Source organism: Populus nigra, chromosome 3 (genome assembly GCF_951802175.1).
Source record: "Populus nigra chromosome 3, ddPopNigr1.1, whole genome shotgun sequence".
NCBI classification, from domain to species: Eukaryota; Viridiplantae; Streptophyta; class Magnoliopsida; order Malpighiales; family Salicaceae; genus Populus; species Populus nigra.
Window position 1 is genome coordinate 20006585 of NC_084854.1, and position 15666 is coordinate 20022250.

The following is a 15666-nucleotide window of genomic DNA, read 5'->3' on the forward strand; positions in this document are numbered from 1 at the left end:
CACAAACACATGATTTTAACAATTAAAATAAACAAACACATCCTCTTGAAAAAATACAGTCCTATTTAAAATGATACAACTTTATTTATTTTAAATAAAGTTTAACAAACATAACTTTTAATTTAAAATCTTTAATAAACACATCTCTAGATTTAAGAATCTCAATCAACACAAGTACTTTTCATCCGGTCCGATAGAAGCAACCACGAAGGCAATAATATATATATATATATATATATATATATATATGCAATCCATCTTTATTATATATCATTTTAGTGGTGTACAAGGCTACGGGATTCTTTACCATTTTGAAGGGTCCAGTTAGTCCATGAGTGAAGACAACATTTTGGGATGGATGCCATTCCCATCTAGAGAAGACGATGACATCTTTGAGTGAGTGGATGTGGAAGGATAAAATGACCATTTTCTCTTTAACAATAATTTCCAAGAAAAACTTTTCTTTGTTATAGGGTGGGAATAAAGAGCTTTCAAAGCCTGCACTCAATGAGTCAACAAAGCAAATCCTTTTCTATATAAAGAGGTCCGAAACAAGCTTCTCTACCCACCATCTCTTCCACAAATCCACAACCATAGAAGCAGCTGCATTGCTCTTACTTAGAAATCTTAGGGCCCTGTAAAAAACATTATCAAGTGATCGGCCAGTACTTAGGGAATATTATGGAGCTTAAAAAGGGAGTAGAAACGAGAGGTGTTAATGAAGAGAAATGGGTTCATGATTCCTCGGTGGATCATAAAGGAAGGGTTCCCCTCCGAGCCTCTACTGGTGCATGGAAAGCATCACTCTTCATCATCGGTAAGGACTAAATATTAATTTTCATGCAATAACGTATAATAAGAGCTATCAACAAATTAATACACACACTGCTATATATTTTCTGTGTATGCTGTGTTTGGTTACTGATGAGGATGCTTGCTTGGGAGGGAAATAAAGTCTCAAATTCTTTCAATAATATTTTATTTTCTTTGTATTCATGGAGAATATAGCTTGCTCGAGTTTATTTAAAGAAAATCCCATGAATATTACCCCTAGAAAAGGACTATTTTTCCTTCAATGCCGATGGATAACTCTTCATGGGACTCGTGACTTTTCTTCTTATTATCCCAAAACGAAAAAATGTCTACCCATGCAAGAGAGTGAGGTGTTTAATACAATTTTCGTCGTTACCATGTGCTTTGGGAATTTCTTATAAAAGAAAATTATGTGCTCTTACAAGTGGTCAAACTAGCTGGTAATCTTGCTAAAACCTGAAGTCAGCTAGTGTGTCAGATGGTCATGGAACCTGGGCTCATGCTAATACATAGCTGAATAATTCTATAACTCCTGTACAATGGGAGCTAGCAACAAGAATACTTTTGCCACGACTAATTTCTTTGTGGTTCAATAGTTGTGTGAGTTTTTGCATGATGAAACTCATAAATATATTATAATCACAATGAAATTTCACTAAATATTTTTCTCAAAAGAAAACGCTAAGTTTTGATCGGTTAACATACATGATTGGATGAGTGGTGTGTATCTAAGGTCCTCTATATTTTAGGACATTTTGGTGTGTGTGTGTGTGTGTAAAAGAAACGTTAAAGATAAGCCATACATGCTAGAATTTGGATGATTCCGTTGGTCTTATGCACAAAGTGGAGGGCCATTTGTAGCACTATTCAGTATATCAGTGCTTGGATGCAATGGATATCCTATTCCGTTCTACAGGAATATATATATAGAAAATACGAAGAAAAAAAGAAAAAGAAAAGTAGACTCTAGTCTTTGGTAGCTTGCATGGATTGAAATGTATATATTAATTTTCAAGGAAGAAGAACCGTATCAGATATATTTAAGTATTTATTTCTTTCTGATAAACTTTAACGATCCTTTTCTTATATAAAAATAACACAAAAATCCTCATCAGTTGCATCTTAAAAAAAAAAAATTAGACTCATAAAAAGAACATCTGTTATTCAGAAAAATAAGTGATAAACCGCCATGACCCATCCTATAAAGCTCACACTCAAATCTGTCTTATAATACTTATCCTAAAAACAACTTTTTTCTGCGTGTTGATACGATCTAATCCTAATTGAAAGTTGAAAAGCATTAAAGATTCTCCTAATAGGAGCTTAGATATAGTTTTTTTTTAAAAAAAAAAAAGAAGAAAAAAGTTATCAGCTTGTACTCGTGTGTTTCTGTTTACTGGAGTGCAATTATTCTTAGTTCGCGGGCATGTTTTTGTCAACATCAATAAAAGCTTCATACTGTTGATTCTTCCCTTACAATCACAAATAAGAACTTATGCTTTCCATGGTCCTACTGCTTTATGAGGTCAGTGAATGAATGAATAGCCTGTAATCGCTACAAAGATACGTGGTAAGGTCCACAATCACAGCACAAATCTTTTTTTTCTTCTTGTAAATCCCATGAGAAGAAAACAAGATCCACTAAGTGATTAATATAAATTTCATCACTAATGTCAAATGTAGCGATCACAATGGAATAGTCCACAGTGGGTCAAGGCCCAGAAATTCTATGATCATATCATAACTTAATTTATTTTTATCTTTTTGGAGTGTGAGAATGAAATTTGAAGTTATTATAATGAGGGTGTTATTGTTTGGCAGCAATTGAATTCAGTGAGAGATTGAGTTACTTCGGAATAGCGACGAGCCTAATCATTTATCTTTCCAAGGTGATGCATCAAGACCTTAAGACAGCTGCTAGGAGTGTAAACTACTGGGGTGGCGTGACTACATTGATGCCATTATTTGGAGGCTTTCTTGCTGATGCTTACTTGGGCCGATTTACCACTGTTTTTGTTTCATCCATTGTCTATCTTCTGGTAATTTCATTTTCTATATATGTTTTTTTTTTGTTTTTTTTTTAATTAGAAGAAGTTTATAATATATTTAACTCTGAATAGCTATTCCAAGAAGCACTTCAATATGCAATGGATTTAATTCTTCTTTCACTGACTTATCACATGGTGATAGAGAGAGATGGACCTTCAAAGGTTGAGGAGGACCATGAAAACTAAATTTGGGGTTCTTGTCCATTGGATTTCTTGAATGTTTTCGTTGATCCAATATATGGGCCAGGAAGAGCCCATCTAAAATGATGTTAATTATCGTCATCGTTTCGTCTTTGCAAAAGAGAGAAATAATTTAATTCTTGATCCCATAGTTTCTTTCAAACAATTTTATATTATATTTCTTCTGAAAGTTTTATTTTATCTATTTGAACCAACAGGGCTTGATTCTCTTAACAATGTCCGCGTTTGTACCAAGTCTAAAGGCTTGTGAGGCAGCTGTGTGTCCCAAGCCTCGGAAGGTTCATGAAGTAGTCTTCTTTCTTGCAATTTACTTGATCTCCGTAGGAACTGGAGGGCACAAACCCTCCTTGGAGAGTTTTGGAGCTGACCAATTTGACGAGAATCACGATGACGAAAGAAAGAAAAAGATGTCCTACTTCAACTGGTGGAACTTCGGCCTCTGTTGTGGACTTCTGCTTGGTGTGACTCTGGTTGTTTATGTGCAAGATCATGTTGGTTGGGGTGCTGGAGATATCATTCTTACAGCAGTTATGGCTTTATCACTAGTTATCTTCATTATAGGACGGCCATTTTACCGCTATCAGGTGCCAACAGGGAGCCCCTTGACCCCAATGTTGCAGGTCCTGGTAGCTGCCATTAGAAACAGAAACCTGCCATATCCTTCCAATCCTGCAGAATTGTATGAAGTTCCCAAGTCAAGAACGGACAAAGGGAGGCTTCTCTGCCATACCGAAAGTCTCAAGTAAGCAAGTGAACGAACTCATTGACATGATAATTTATATTGAATGGTGTTATGTATCCTTGTAATTAATTTTAGATCGTATCACCATCCTAATTGTCTAAACTGCTCGTTTGGCAAATGAATATTACGTGCAGGTTTCTTGACAAGGCGACTATTGTGAAGGATAGGGAAATTGGTGCTGAAAACCAAAATCCTTGGAGACTAGCAACCGTGACCAAGGTTGAAGAGATGAAGCTTATTCTCAATTTGATCCCAATATGGCTAGCCATGCTACCATTTGGAATTTCTGTTGCCCAAACCGCCACATTCTTCATCAAGCAAGGCACTACGCTGGACCGAAATATTGGTAACGGCTTTCAGATCCCTCCAGCCTCAGTTTACGCACTTGCCGCTATTGGAATGATAGTCTCCGTGACGATTTACGAGAAGATTTTAGTCCCAGTATTACGAAGGGCTACAGGAAATGAGCGAGGCATCAAAATCCTCCAGAGAATTGGCTTTGGAATGCTTTTCTCAATCTCAACAATGGTAGTTTCAGCCTTGGTTGAGAGGAAGAGACTAGGTGTTGTAGCGAAGGATCCAGTGAAGGGCTCACTTTCAATGAGTGTCTTCTGGTTGGCTCCACAATTCATCATCATTGGTGTAGGAGATGCATTTACTCTAGTGGGCTTGCAAGAGTATTTCTATGACCAAGTTCCAGATTCTATGAGAAGCCTAGGCATTGCCTTTTACCTTAGTGTAATTGGAGCTGCAAACTTCCTTAGTAGTCTCCTGATAACAGCTGTTGATCATGTGACTGAGAAAACCGGCAAGAGTTGGTTTGGAAAAGACTTGAACAGTAGCCGCCTAGACAACTTTTACTGGCTTTTAGCCGGCATGACTGCAGCCAACTTAATTCTCTATGTGTTCTTGGCTCGGCGATATCCATACAAAAATGTGCAGAGTAGCGTGGCTGTAGCTGACTGCTATAAGGATGGTCTGGAAGGTTCAATGGCCTGAAATACATATGCCACTAGCTAGTATATATATGAAATAACCTTCGATGCTTGAGGTATACCATGTGAATGTAATAGCATATGATCAAAAGAGTATATTTCATGTTTTTGCTTATTATTAGCGGTGGGAAATTTGCAGATGTTCTTCTGGTGTTTTTCAACTCTTCATGCTTCATCAATGTATGTTTGTGCAATCAACAATCGATGATCAAACTCAGTCCAGATGCAAAAGCAGAAGAGCGGCTTTCAGGAACTGCTATGAATTATTAGTGTCATAAAATAATGACAAATATCAATAACTAGCTAGTATTCATGGAATTGCCATTGCCATGAAGCAAAAGGATATTTATTGCCTTGATCAATCAGCCGCTAATAATAAAGATACCATAACTTTTTTTTTTTCAAGCCATTGACATGTGTCCTAATAATAATAATAATAATAATAATAATAATAATAGTTGTTTTTTAAAATAATTTTGGTAAAATATATTAAAATAATATATTTTTTTTATTTTTTAAAAAATTTATTTTAATATTAGCACATAAAAATAATCTAAAAGCACTAAAAATAATTAATTTAAAACAATAAAAAATTTTAATTTTTTAAAAACACTTTTAAAACGTGAAAATAACTAATATCTTTTTGGGCATTAAAAACTCAATTTATTTGGGTACCTCTTAAAAAAATAAAAGAGTCCTTGAAGGAATCTTTAGCGATTAAAGTCACAATACCAATCTTAATTTTAGTGTAGATTTCACTGCATATTAAAGTCTTTTTTGTTTTTATATTTTAAAAGTGTTTTTTAAAAAAAATAATTTTTTTTTATTTTTTTTACTTCAAATTAATATTTTTTTGATGTTTTCAAATCATTTTAATGTGTTGATGTCAAAAATAATTTTTAAAAAATAAAAAATATATTATTTTAATGTATTTTCTGAATAAAAAACATTTTAAAAAGCAACCACTACCAAACTCTCAAATATCATCCAGTAATATAGCATTATAAATTCCTTTAAATTAAGCCCCCATGTTCTTTTGCCTTCTCTTTTTGGAATTTCTTCATGTTATCCTTTATTTTACATTATGAAGTCCCTTTTACCACCTTTTCTATATCAACAATTACTGCTTTCCACGTGGTTCGAAAATAAATATTAGAAAGAGCAAAAAACAGAAGCATATATAATCAGTTACGGGCAACACCTGGCACACCCATGATCCGCCCGAATGGCATGTCCTCCATTTCCAATCGGGTCGAGTGATATAGCTACAATGCACCCACAACTACCGTGCGTCGGGGTTTCAATGCCCTCTCGATGAAAGCACCATACTAGGCCCCTCCACAAATGACTATCACAGCCGTTGAATAATCACCTTATAATGCCAGCATCACTGATGATCCAGCTGATGGGTAATTTTGGGGAAAACCATCCAACGGTGGATATTCTTTCACCACTTTACTAGTCTTAGTGATCAAATAAAACTGCTTTCTTATTAAAAAAAGATTTCAGGTGGAATTTTATGATTAGTTAAACATCTCAAATCTTTTTTTTATTGGATATTTTTTTATTTGCATCTTTTTTCTAGAGTAATTTTTCTTTTCATTAATTGTAAAATTGATACTCTATAAACCAATAAATGGTGTTTGGATTATAAATAGTGGCCTATCTCAATCTTTTTTTTTCCATTCAAATTCTTTTTTTTATCGAGTTTTTTTCCGTTCACATTCTTTTTTTTATTGAGTTGTTTTGCTTTTTATTTAACAATTGTATATTAATTTTGCAAACTTAACACTCTATAAATCATAAAACGATATTTGGAATCATGAACATACAAAATAATAGTTATCCACAATGTTTGAATTGAAAAAATATTAAATAAAATAATGAAAATACAACATTGAAAAAAGACAGAATCTGCTAGGGGTTATAATAGTTATCCATAATATATTTTTTATTATTATTTTTTTTTGTCATTTTGTTTTTTTATTTTTTATTTAATCCTTTTAAATTAAGTAAGTTTGAGATTGAGGTTGTTGTTTTGTTTTGGTTTATTTTAAGAATCCACTTGTTTCTAATGACTTTACATCTTTCCGTTAAATCAAATAATTTTCAAACTTGGTATGATTTTATATATTCGATCTATTTTTTGCAGTATTAATTCATTTTTCCTTAGCAGAGCATGTAAAAGTTTCATTTATATTTTTTTTTACTCCTTTTCATAATGCGGAGTAACAATAATTGCTTTTTCCTTCAATCTTAAAACAATGACCAGTTCATTGTAGTTGAAATTGATTCATTGATAAACCAATGGCAACGTTACTCTCACTTGGACCAACAATCATTGATGAATTCACTATATATAGCAGTTGAGTTTAGTTGAAAACTAATTCATTATCTTTGCTTCCACTAAAAATTAAATATGTTTTTGTTAAGTTTTACTATCATTAAAATCTAATAAACTTAGATCTTATTATTTAACATAATCCAATAAAATTTGATTTTGTCTCTAGCATGATTTAATATTATTGGGCTCTGCTATTCAGCAAGATTCAATAAAATAAAATTAGGTTATTGTCAGATCCAAGATATTAATGTATTTTTTATAATTTTTTTATATTTAAAAAATTTAGTATTGATTTGCTGAGAAGTGCAAATCAATATGCTATGGAACACGGATCAATTATGCTATTACGTGTGTGTATCAACCAAAAAAAAAAAAAGAGGTAGAAAAGATGTGGCAAAGCAAAGCTCCTTCGTTCAAAGTTCAAACCACGCATATACCAAAAAATATTCCACCCGCCGCTAAAAGTCTAAAACTGCACAAACCCCCCTAATCATGTGCCAAAAAGTGCGCACACTCTCATTAGGGTTCTACTCTCTCTGCTTTCTACTCTAGAACTAGCTACCCAAGGGTTTCTCTTCGCCACCATCACCACCACGACTTTCCCTTTTTTCACATTTGCACAACACTCAACACCCAACCCATCTCATGTTACACCATCCCAAAGAGCACCAAATCTATTCTATTTATTTAAATAGTCAAAACAGAATATGAACATGGAAGCTAGAGTTGGTGCGGTTGTTGAGGGAGGGCAGAGAGCACTTAATTCTGCCGCCGCCGCCGCCCATGGAAGCATTTTGGATGCAGGTGCCAGGAGATTCTTGCAGCAGCAACATAACAACAGTCACCAACAACATTCACAGCTAGGAACTATCCAACAATTGCTTGCTGGTGGTATTGCTGGTGCTTTTAGTAAGACTTGCACGGCTCCTCTCGCGCGACTTACTATCCTCTTTCAGGTTTTTATATATTTTTTCCTATTATTTTGTTTCTTTTTTTCTTTTGGAATTATGGGTTTTGGGGTTTAGCTGGAAGTGGTTAATTTGTTTCTGTTTCGGATTTCAATACAAAATTGGTATGTGATTAGTTTCTGCTGAAAAACTTTTTCAAATCCCTTTCCAGTTGGAGGGGAGTTCTGAATTTGAGTTAGATGTCTGATAATGCCCCTGAATTTTGATATCTTTTTTTTTTGTAAAAAAGAAAGAAGAGCTTTTTCATGTGTCCAATGTATTTTGTTACAAAAGGAGCTCGAGCAGTTTGCTCACTTCCAATTCTAGCTCTGTACGAGTTTCATAAGAGGACTAACGTTGCTCTCTACTTTGCTGATGACAATAATTTACTGGATTGGTTGCTCCTTTTATGCTGTCCATATTCACATCAAATACTTATCCGACTGCCTTTTACTTCGTCATTCTTCTAGGTTCAAGGTATGCACTCTGATGTTACAGCATTGAGCAAGGCTAGCATATGGCGGGAGGCATCTCGTGTTATGAATGAAGAAGGGTTTAGGGCATTTTGGAAAGGCAATCTAGTGACTATTGCGCACCGCCTTCCTTATTCTTCAGTCAGCTTCTATGCTTATGAACGTTACAAGAGTGTATGTGCATCCAATTTCTTTCTTCAAAACTCCTATTGAAATTAAATTGGATTGACATGTCATCTCAATCTTGCTAAATTCCATCTTGTTTTGCTCTTTTGCAGTTATTGCAATCAGTTCTTGGTGTTGAAAATCACAGGGGGAATGGGACTGCAGACCTTGCTGTGCACTTTATAGGTGGTGGGATGGCAGGAATAACAGCTGCTTCTGCCACGTATCCACTGGATCTTGTGAGGACACGCCTAGCAGCACAGGTAAGTCTATCATGCTTGGCTGGCTAAAGAACTGCCATGGGTTGGGTGGGTAATGAGTATTGGATCGCAGATTCGGTTCTATGTTCTTACCTTATTGTATTCTTTCCTGTTTGAAACTTTGTCTTGATGCAGTTGCTTTTGAACCTTGCAGAGAAACACAATATACTACAGAGGTATTTTGCATGCATTTCACACCATATGCAGAGAAGAAGGTTTCCTGGGCTTGTATAAAGGACTTGGAGCGACATTACTTGTAAGCTTCTGTTAGACATCTGTATTCTTTATCTTTCTTTTCCTTTCGCTTTTCCTTTTCTATCTATTTTAAATGCAAATATGGATTCTTTTGTGCTACAGGGTGTTGGACCTAGTATAGCGATAAGCTTTTCTGTTTACGAGTCTCTCAGATCGTTTTGGCAGTCTAAAAGGTGAGGACTCCCTACATTAATTCAATTGAGCTATATTGAGTGCTCCATTATATTTGTATGCTTTTCTCTCTTGCTTGGTGTGTTTGAGTTGGAATGGTGTTTTATAAGCTCTCTTCTGTGTTGTTTTCAGGCCCAATGATTCTACTGTCATGGCTAGTCTTGCTTGTGGCAGTCTTTCAGGCATTGCATCCTCAACAGGTGAGTGACCAGCAGCTCAATTCAACCCTTTTTTTCAAACCTTATGCAATCTGTACCTGGACTTTTTTTTCTGTGACTTTTGTTTATCATGCCCCATCTGTTAGTAATTGCTTCAGATTTTACTTGGATACAATGCTATCAGGACCAAATTTTTTTTTTCCCTTCTGTCAATCTAGCCAGTGTAACTGTTCTAGAAATCACTGGGATAGGAATAAATTATGAAAAATTGTTTGTTGTCTGTCAACATCCTATTCTGTTAGATTTTGTTGTGTTCCTGATAAAGTGAACACACTTTCCTCAAGTAACTACTAAAATACTAAATTATTATAGGCATCACTGTATGCTGTATGACTTTGTTTTTCTTTCCTCGTGATTTACAGCAACATTTCCTTTGGATCTTGTGAGGAGAAGAATGCAGTTGGAAGGGGCTGGTGGTCGAGCACGTGTCTACACGACTGGCTTGTTTGGAGCATTTGCCCATATAATCCAGACTGAAGGGTTGCGAGGCATGTATAGAGGCATTCTGCCCGAGTACTACAAGGTGGTTCCCGGTGTTGGCATTGTGTTCATGACTTACGAGACATTGAAGATGCTACTATCGTGCACCCCCAGCAGTTATTAGTTGCATCAAATCAGTTTATATGGATACTATCTATTTGAGCCCATAACATGAGAAAAATGAATGAGAAGAAGAATCAGTTTGTTATTTCTAGTTGAAGTTAGATTGGAGAAATATCTCGAGTTACTGTGACAAGAAATTCCATGGTGGTAAATTTTGTCATTGCTGCCGTGAGACTATACTTCTATTTAATGTATAGGTGCCATTTCATGCAAAGATGAAATGTTTGGAGAGTTGGGCTTACAACCATAAGGATGCAGGTTTTGAGAATTGGCTAATTCATGCGAAGATGAAGGTCTCTATATTTCTGTAGGACAATAACTTGGTGATAGTAGGGTAGATTAGATTGCGAGAGCTACACAATTGTATCCGATACCAATATATAGTCGTTAAGTTAGCAGTCGTTGATGATCTCATCATCTCAACAGTTTTGTCATCCCAGCTTGTTTCGTACTTGCCTAGCAGTCTTGTAATCCTAGGCTTGTGTATTACTTTTGTTTGAGCAGGTACTGTTTGAGTGTTCTTATGGAAGAAGTCATTTCCTATTGTCAGTGGGCAATCTCCTCAATCACTAAACATCAATACTTGGTTGAAAACTTGAATGTTGTATGGTTGCCAATAGTGCCCGTCATCGATGCAAACTGGGACTTGCATGACTTGTGACCAGAGGACAGGGAAGTATCTAATTTCATGTGGTGCTAAAATCATGACACCAATCCGTGATGTTTCTTTTTCTAGGGAAGGCATAAATTTGCGGCGTGAAATTGGAATGAAGTACAATGAATGCGAGATAATTACAGGACAAGTCGACCTTGGCCTCAAATGTAATTTCCAGTTTTGCTCAAACACGAGTTACAATGTGGGATCCAGAAGACAATTTTGAAGTGTTGGAAATCAGGCAGAACATAATTCGCCCCGAAAATGGAGTAACCTGTTAACAGCTTACAGTAAAGAACACTTACCGTTACCACTTGTGTTCGATAACTTGCATGCTGACCTGAATCTTTATTGCAAGGCCCTAGCAAGGTTACATAAAGGTAGCTCTTCCCTCATGGGAAGTTTCCAGTATGAGAAATTGAGAATCAAGCATGAAAACTCAATTGAATACACAGGTTTGATCGATCAATTTCATTTCAAATTACAATCTGCATCTTTGCCAACGAAGTTGGTGCATTCGGAAGTCACTTGTAGAAGCATCTGCATTTGATTACCAGCATCACCCAAGAAGGGAATCAATGCTTGTGCAACCCCCCTCTATGAATTCTTGAAATGGTTTCTGCTTAAAAGAAACTATGATAATTCACCAAAATATTATATTGCACTTGTAGCCTGTGATAATTAATGATGTGTGTTTCGATAGGCCAAGGAATAGAATATGCTACTGTGTAAGAAAAGAAACAAAAGCAGATGGTGACCATCAAACTAGATAGTAACACTACAAGAAGGCAGTGTGGCTAGACTACCTTTCCTTTTCGGTTCACTGTCTTTAGATTTGATAGGATTACAGAATCATGAGCATATGAGATATGTGTTTATAAAGCTTAAACAGATGGATTCTTTAACTACAGCCTCTAGTAAGCTTCAAGCACACTGATTGAATAGCCATACCAGACGATGGTGACGGAGTTTGTGATGTGGGTTTTTTCTTGTAGCTTGAGTAGCGTTGCCATTATTTGAAAAGAATCGTTCATAATTAGCAAGAAGATCTTCCAGTCTTGTTGAAAAAGCAGTCAAGATCAACATCATTGTCTATGGAAAGTAATCTACCTAGCCTCTATGATTGGTTTAGGAAGAACAGAATCTCCAGGGCAGAGCACCTTATCATCGCTTTAAAGCAACTATGCATCCCTTTCTTACAGAATAATCATGTTTAGCTTTAAGAACCATTATAAATTCCTGCAATCAATCATTCAAATGAGCATCAGCCAGCAACTAACCTTCAACTTATCACTTTCTTTCCGTCTCTTTTGTTTTCCTCTTGAAATTAATTACTTCATCCTTGATATTGGGTCAGGATTGGGTAATCTGCATCCTGAGGTTTGGATCACCACATGTTTTGATCTAGTCCTTGGGTTGCAGATTACCTCTTCCTCACTGACAATGTAGAGCTTTCCGTTCGCACCTGGACAACTCAAAGTTACTTGAGGTGGCTACTGGCTACACTAAAACCATGCTCTTGCTCTTCAGGTCATTTCTTTCTGAACTCTCCTTTTTCTTGTCAATAACATCTGATGAAAAATTTTATTTGCTTTAGTTGGATGCTATTCCCAGAGATATACGTTCTATCGACATGTATTAGTTTAAAACTTCAAATGCTTCTTTCGTTTGGTAGGCATGTTAAACAACTGAGAGCTAGCTGCCAACTGCACTGATATTTCTTCTCCACTTCTAACTCTAGGTCTTTGATCCTGCTGGCAAATTACACATTTTACTTATGGTTCCACTCTCTTAAGATAGTTCAGGTATGGCCATACTGGAAAATAATGATTTCACAGCCACCCCTGAAACTGAGGTCTGTTTTCTAATGCCCTGGCAAAGAAGCATAAGAGAAAAAGGAGCGAGTTCTCTATAATTTAGATTTCTGGTTCTTGCAAAATTGAACATTCCTGTCATATTCCAAGTTCCTATCTAGAAGTTTTCAACCTCTTGAAGCAGATGGAGGTTTTCTGTAAGACATGGCAAGAAACTATATGAATCTAGGTGTCACTTTTCTGGAATTGCTGCAGCACTCCTATAGCTTCCTCCTTGCTTTCACTGAAGTCCCTGCCATCTTTGAAGATTAAAAACTCCATCATCTCCACCCGGAAGAAAATGAAACTTCCACTCAAGTGTGTAATGCAACAGCCGAAGTCCTTTCCAACCACACAGTGCCATGCTGGTCCATAAGCATCATCAAACTTCTGTTTAGCAGTTACAAATGTTGTTAGCTTGAACATTACAACAATAGCTTCATTAAGAAAAATCTTCAACACAATCATTCTTTGATGTCCACCAACATCGATACTGGTTGATCATGTTAATAGATAGTGGGATAAATTAACACTTCCACTGTGAACTAGTGGCGTTCGGAGAGGTAATTCAGACGTGAGAAACATTAATCTGTGGTGTTGCACCATGATTGTTGTCTGTGATTTTTTGAGAAAGAAAAAACGTGTGTGAGAGGGAGAGAGAGCGTGAAAACCTCTTTGTTTCATGCCCCACTTAGTAGTTGGCATATCCAAATTCAATACATCAAATTGAGCATTATTCGCCTAATAGCTTATTCCAAGTTTTATTCTTAAGAAAAGAAGTTGTTAAAGGCTGGGTATTTTACTGACAAGACTTTGCTACAATGAGAAAGATTGATGGATTAGATCCATTTTGGGTCCCTCTAAAGATGATACCTCTTAGTATTAAAACCTAAAACCATGTATTGCATTGAATATGGGAACTTGTATAGCTCTTGATTTTCCGTACCAAGCAATGGCAGACCACTTCCTGCATTCCCATAATATGCAAATTCTCCCCGCTGAGTATGAACATGAACTTGTTCATGATACCTCTTTAGAAAGAAAAGAAAAAAACTAATTGAAAATCATGAGATAATAACCAGATTGAAATAAAGAATATAGGAACATCAAGAAAATCTTCTCCCATTTTTTCTTTGATTTTTTTGAACAGAAGTGGATTTTCTGCAACTCTGCCCATTGCTGCATAAATTGGAAGGGGAGAGAGAGAGAGAGAGAGAGAACTGCTAAGGTTTCTGTGATGCAAAAGCATCAGTTTATTTATTTCCTCCCTATATCAATTATTCTTATGGCAGCAAGCAGAGCCTTTACAATCTTATATTGCTATGTTGCTTTTTGGAAAAGAAAGATACCTTTCTAACCATGCTTGCTTCCAGGGCATAACACACTAACCCACCAATCAGTATCTTATCACTTTAAGTGTCTGATATGTTTGTTGCCAAGAATAAGTACCAAGGTACAATATTTTTCACAAAAGATAAAAAAAAAAAGAAAAAGAAAAAGATTTCTTTAATCATTCTGATTGGAGTGTCAATAAGACAGACTACATATATAAGATAAGATTTTTAAGGAATAAAGGAGACCTGTTTGATGTAATGAGCAATGGATTGACAATCAGAGACCTCATGTAGATCAAGAGCCTGATAAGCTAATTCCATGGCATGGCTCTGCATCTGCTCTGGCATGTCTGTCTCCCGCAGTACAGCTTTTCCCTCCAACATCTTAACCAGTGACCAAAACCTAAAGTAGCTACTAGCGGGACTAGTTGATGCTTATTAAAAGCCTTTTTTATGAACATATATACTACTAAAAAATAGAACAGACTTGCTTAGAAATGTAGACTAATAATCTTGTGGTCCAGCTTCGAAGCTGCATGGTGATATTTTTTTCTGCGGAACTACTGAGAACAATTTTCACCTTTTGTATTCATAGAAGCTGTCAAAATCAGAACAGTTGTAACATAAATATCTTATCTTAAGGGCGTGAATCGTTTCTTATTAGTGATCCGACCCAGTATTTTGCAGCAACCGAAGGACCTGTGAGACATTTCAGCTGGAATATTGAATGGCTTTCAAGTTTGGTTCTAATAACAGCCATGTTGCTTGATACATCACAAGCTGTGATAGATGACTAAAAACTACTGCAGAAGAAATTGCAACCACAGGTGATTCTTACAGAACTTAAATTTGATTCTCTGTCTGTATAAGCTGTCAGCAATTGTCATAACAAAATAGTTAGGACAAAGAGGTCAATTTGAGACTTTGAAAGGCCAGGAAGATTTGAATATGAGATTTTGTGGATAGTAGTCTCCCCAATCCTACGCCATTCATTAAGCTACTACAACGAGGCCTACATGTTGCTTTATAGAATTTCTTCAGAACTGCATAGTGTCCCAACAGGGACCAAGTGCTACTCTGGTTCCTGTAACTTCATTTTTTTTCCTGAATAAAAAGCTTGCTGTATTTATTTTCTTTATTCATTCATTCATTAAAAAATTATTGAAACTTTCTCAAATCAGATGCACAGGAATTTTGAAGCACGCAACTTTTAAATTTTAGAAACCTTCAGCTTCAACAGTAATGAATCATAAACACTGACATAGATCAGAGCACACATCTACAGATACAAAACTTGGATAAAATTTCGAACACTCTCTTGAAAAGTGAAATGGTACACAAATCAGAGTCTTAATGATCCTTATATCCATCAGAGTTAGCCCTAAGAACCTAATCAATGAACAATTTGAATAATCCCCAAGTATGGAACAACCACAATATAATCTAGCCCTCTATATTACAAAAATTAAATGTAATTAGCCATCTCTTTTTATCAAGATCATCACCCTTCCTAATCCTCAAAATTCTTGATGAAGAATCCCTCGATCAAGAAAACGCTTTGTTTTCTTTCATGCCCCTCTTCCTAGTAA

General features: G+C 35.8%; 3 protein-coding genes and 1 long non-coding RNA gene across 8 annotated transcripts; 3 read left to right on the forward strand and 1 right to left on the reverse strand.

Moving 5' to 3' along the window:
• The first annotated feature begins 519 nt into the window (after positions 1-519).
• Positions 520-5208, forward strand: LOC133688931 (protein NRT1/ PTR FAMILY 5.6). Of its 2 annotated transcripts, XR_009841233.1 has the most exons (5): positions 520-817; positions 2635-2852; positions 3260-3804; positions 3939-4855; positions 4939-5208. XR_009841233.1 is itself a non-coding variant. In XM_062108585.1 (4 exons), exons 1-4 carry the CDS (start codon positions 682-684, stop codon positions 4801-4803), a joined length of 1764 nt encoding a protein of 587 aa, XP_061964569.1. In that variant the 5' UTR covers positions 521-681; the 3' UTR covers positions 4804-4960. The 2 variants fall into 2 exon arrangements, 1 of the variants encoding a protein (XP_061964569.1); XM_062108585.1 differs by having other exon boundaries at positions 521-817; positions 3939-4960.
• Positions 5209-7580: 2372 nt separating this feature from the next.
• LOC133689932 (uncharacterized) lies at positions 7581-10784 on the forward strand. The gene is made up of 7 exons (XM_062110044.1): positions 7581-8099; positions 8561-8737; positions 8842-8991; positions 9143-9244; positions 9346-9416; positions 9547-9614; positions 9995-10784. Exons 1-7 carry the CDS (start codon positions 7851-7853, stop codon positions 10234-10236), a joined length of 1059 nt encoding a protein of 352 aa, XP_061966028.1. The 5' UTR covers positions 7581-7850; the 3' UTR covers positions 10237-10784.
• Positions 10785-11781: 997 nt separating this feature from the next.
• On the forward strand, positions 11782-12889 carry LOC133689935 (uncharacterized). Its single transcript, XR_009841363.1, has 2 exons — positions 11782-12420; positions 12632-12889. It is a non-coding gene; the product is annotated as an uncharacterized LOC133689935 (long non-coding RNA).
• On the reverse strand, positions 12777-14635 carry LOC133689933 (uncharacterized). Of its 4 annotated transcripts, none has more exons than XM_062110048.1 (3): positions 14324-14465; positions 13690-13741; positions 12777-13133 (listed from the first exon to the last, which is right to left on the reverse strand). In XM_062110048.1, the coding sequence occupies exons 1-3, from the start codon at positions 14365-14367 to the stop codon at positions 12930-12932; spliced, it is 300 nt and encodes a 99-aa protein (XP_061966032.1). In that variant the 5' UTR covers positions 14368-14465; the 3' UTR covers positions 12777-12929. The 4 variants fall into 4 exon arrangements, with proteins under 4 accessions (XP_061966032.1, XP_061966030.1, XP_061966031.1 ...); XM_062110046.1 differs by having other exon boundaries at positions 13690-13774; positions 14324-14452; XM_062110047.1 differs by lacking the exon at positions 14324-14465 and adding an exon at positions 14093-14317 and having other exon boundaries at positions 13690-13774.
• Positions 14636-15666: the final 1031 nt, after the last annotated feature.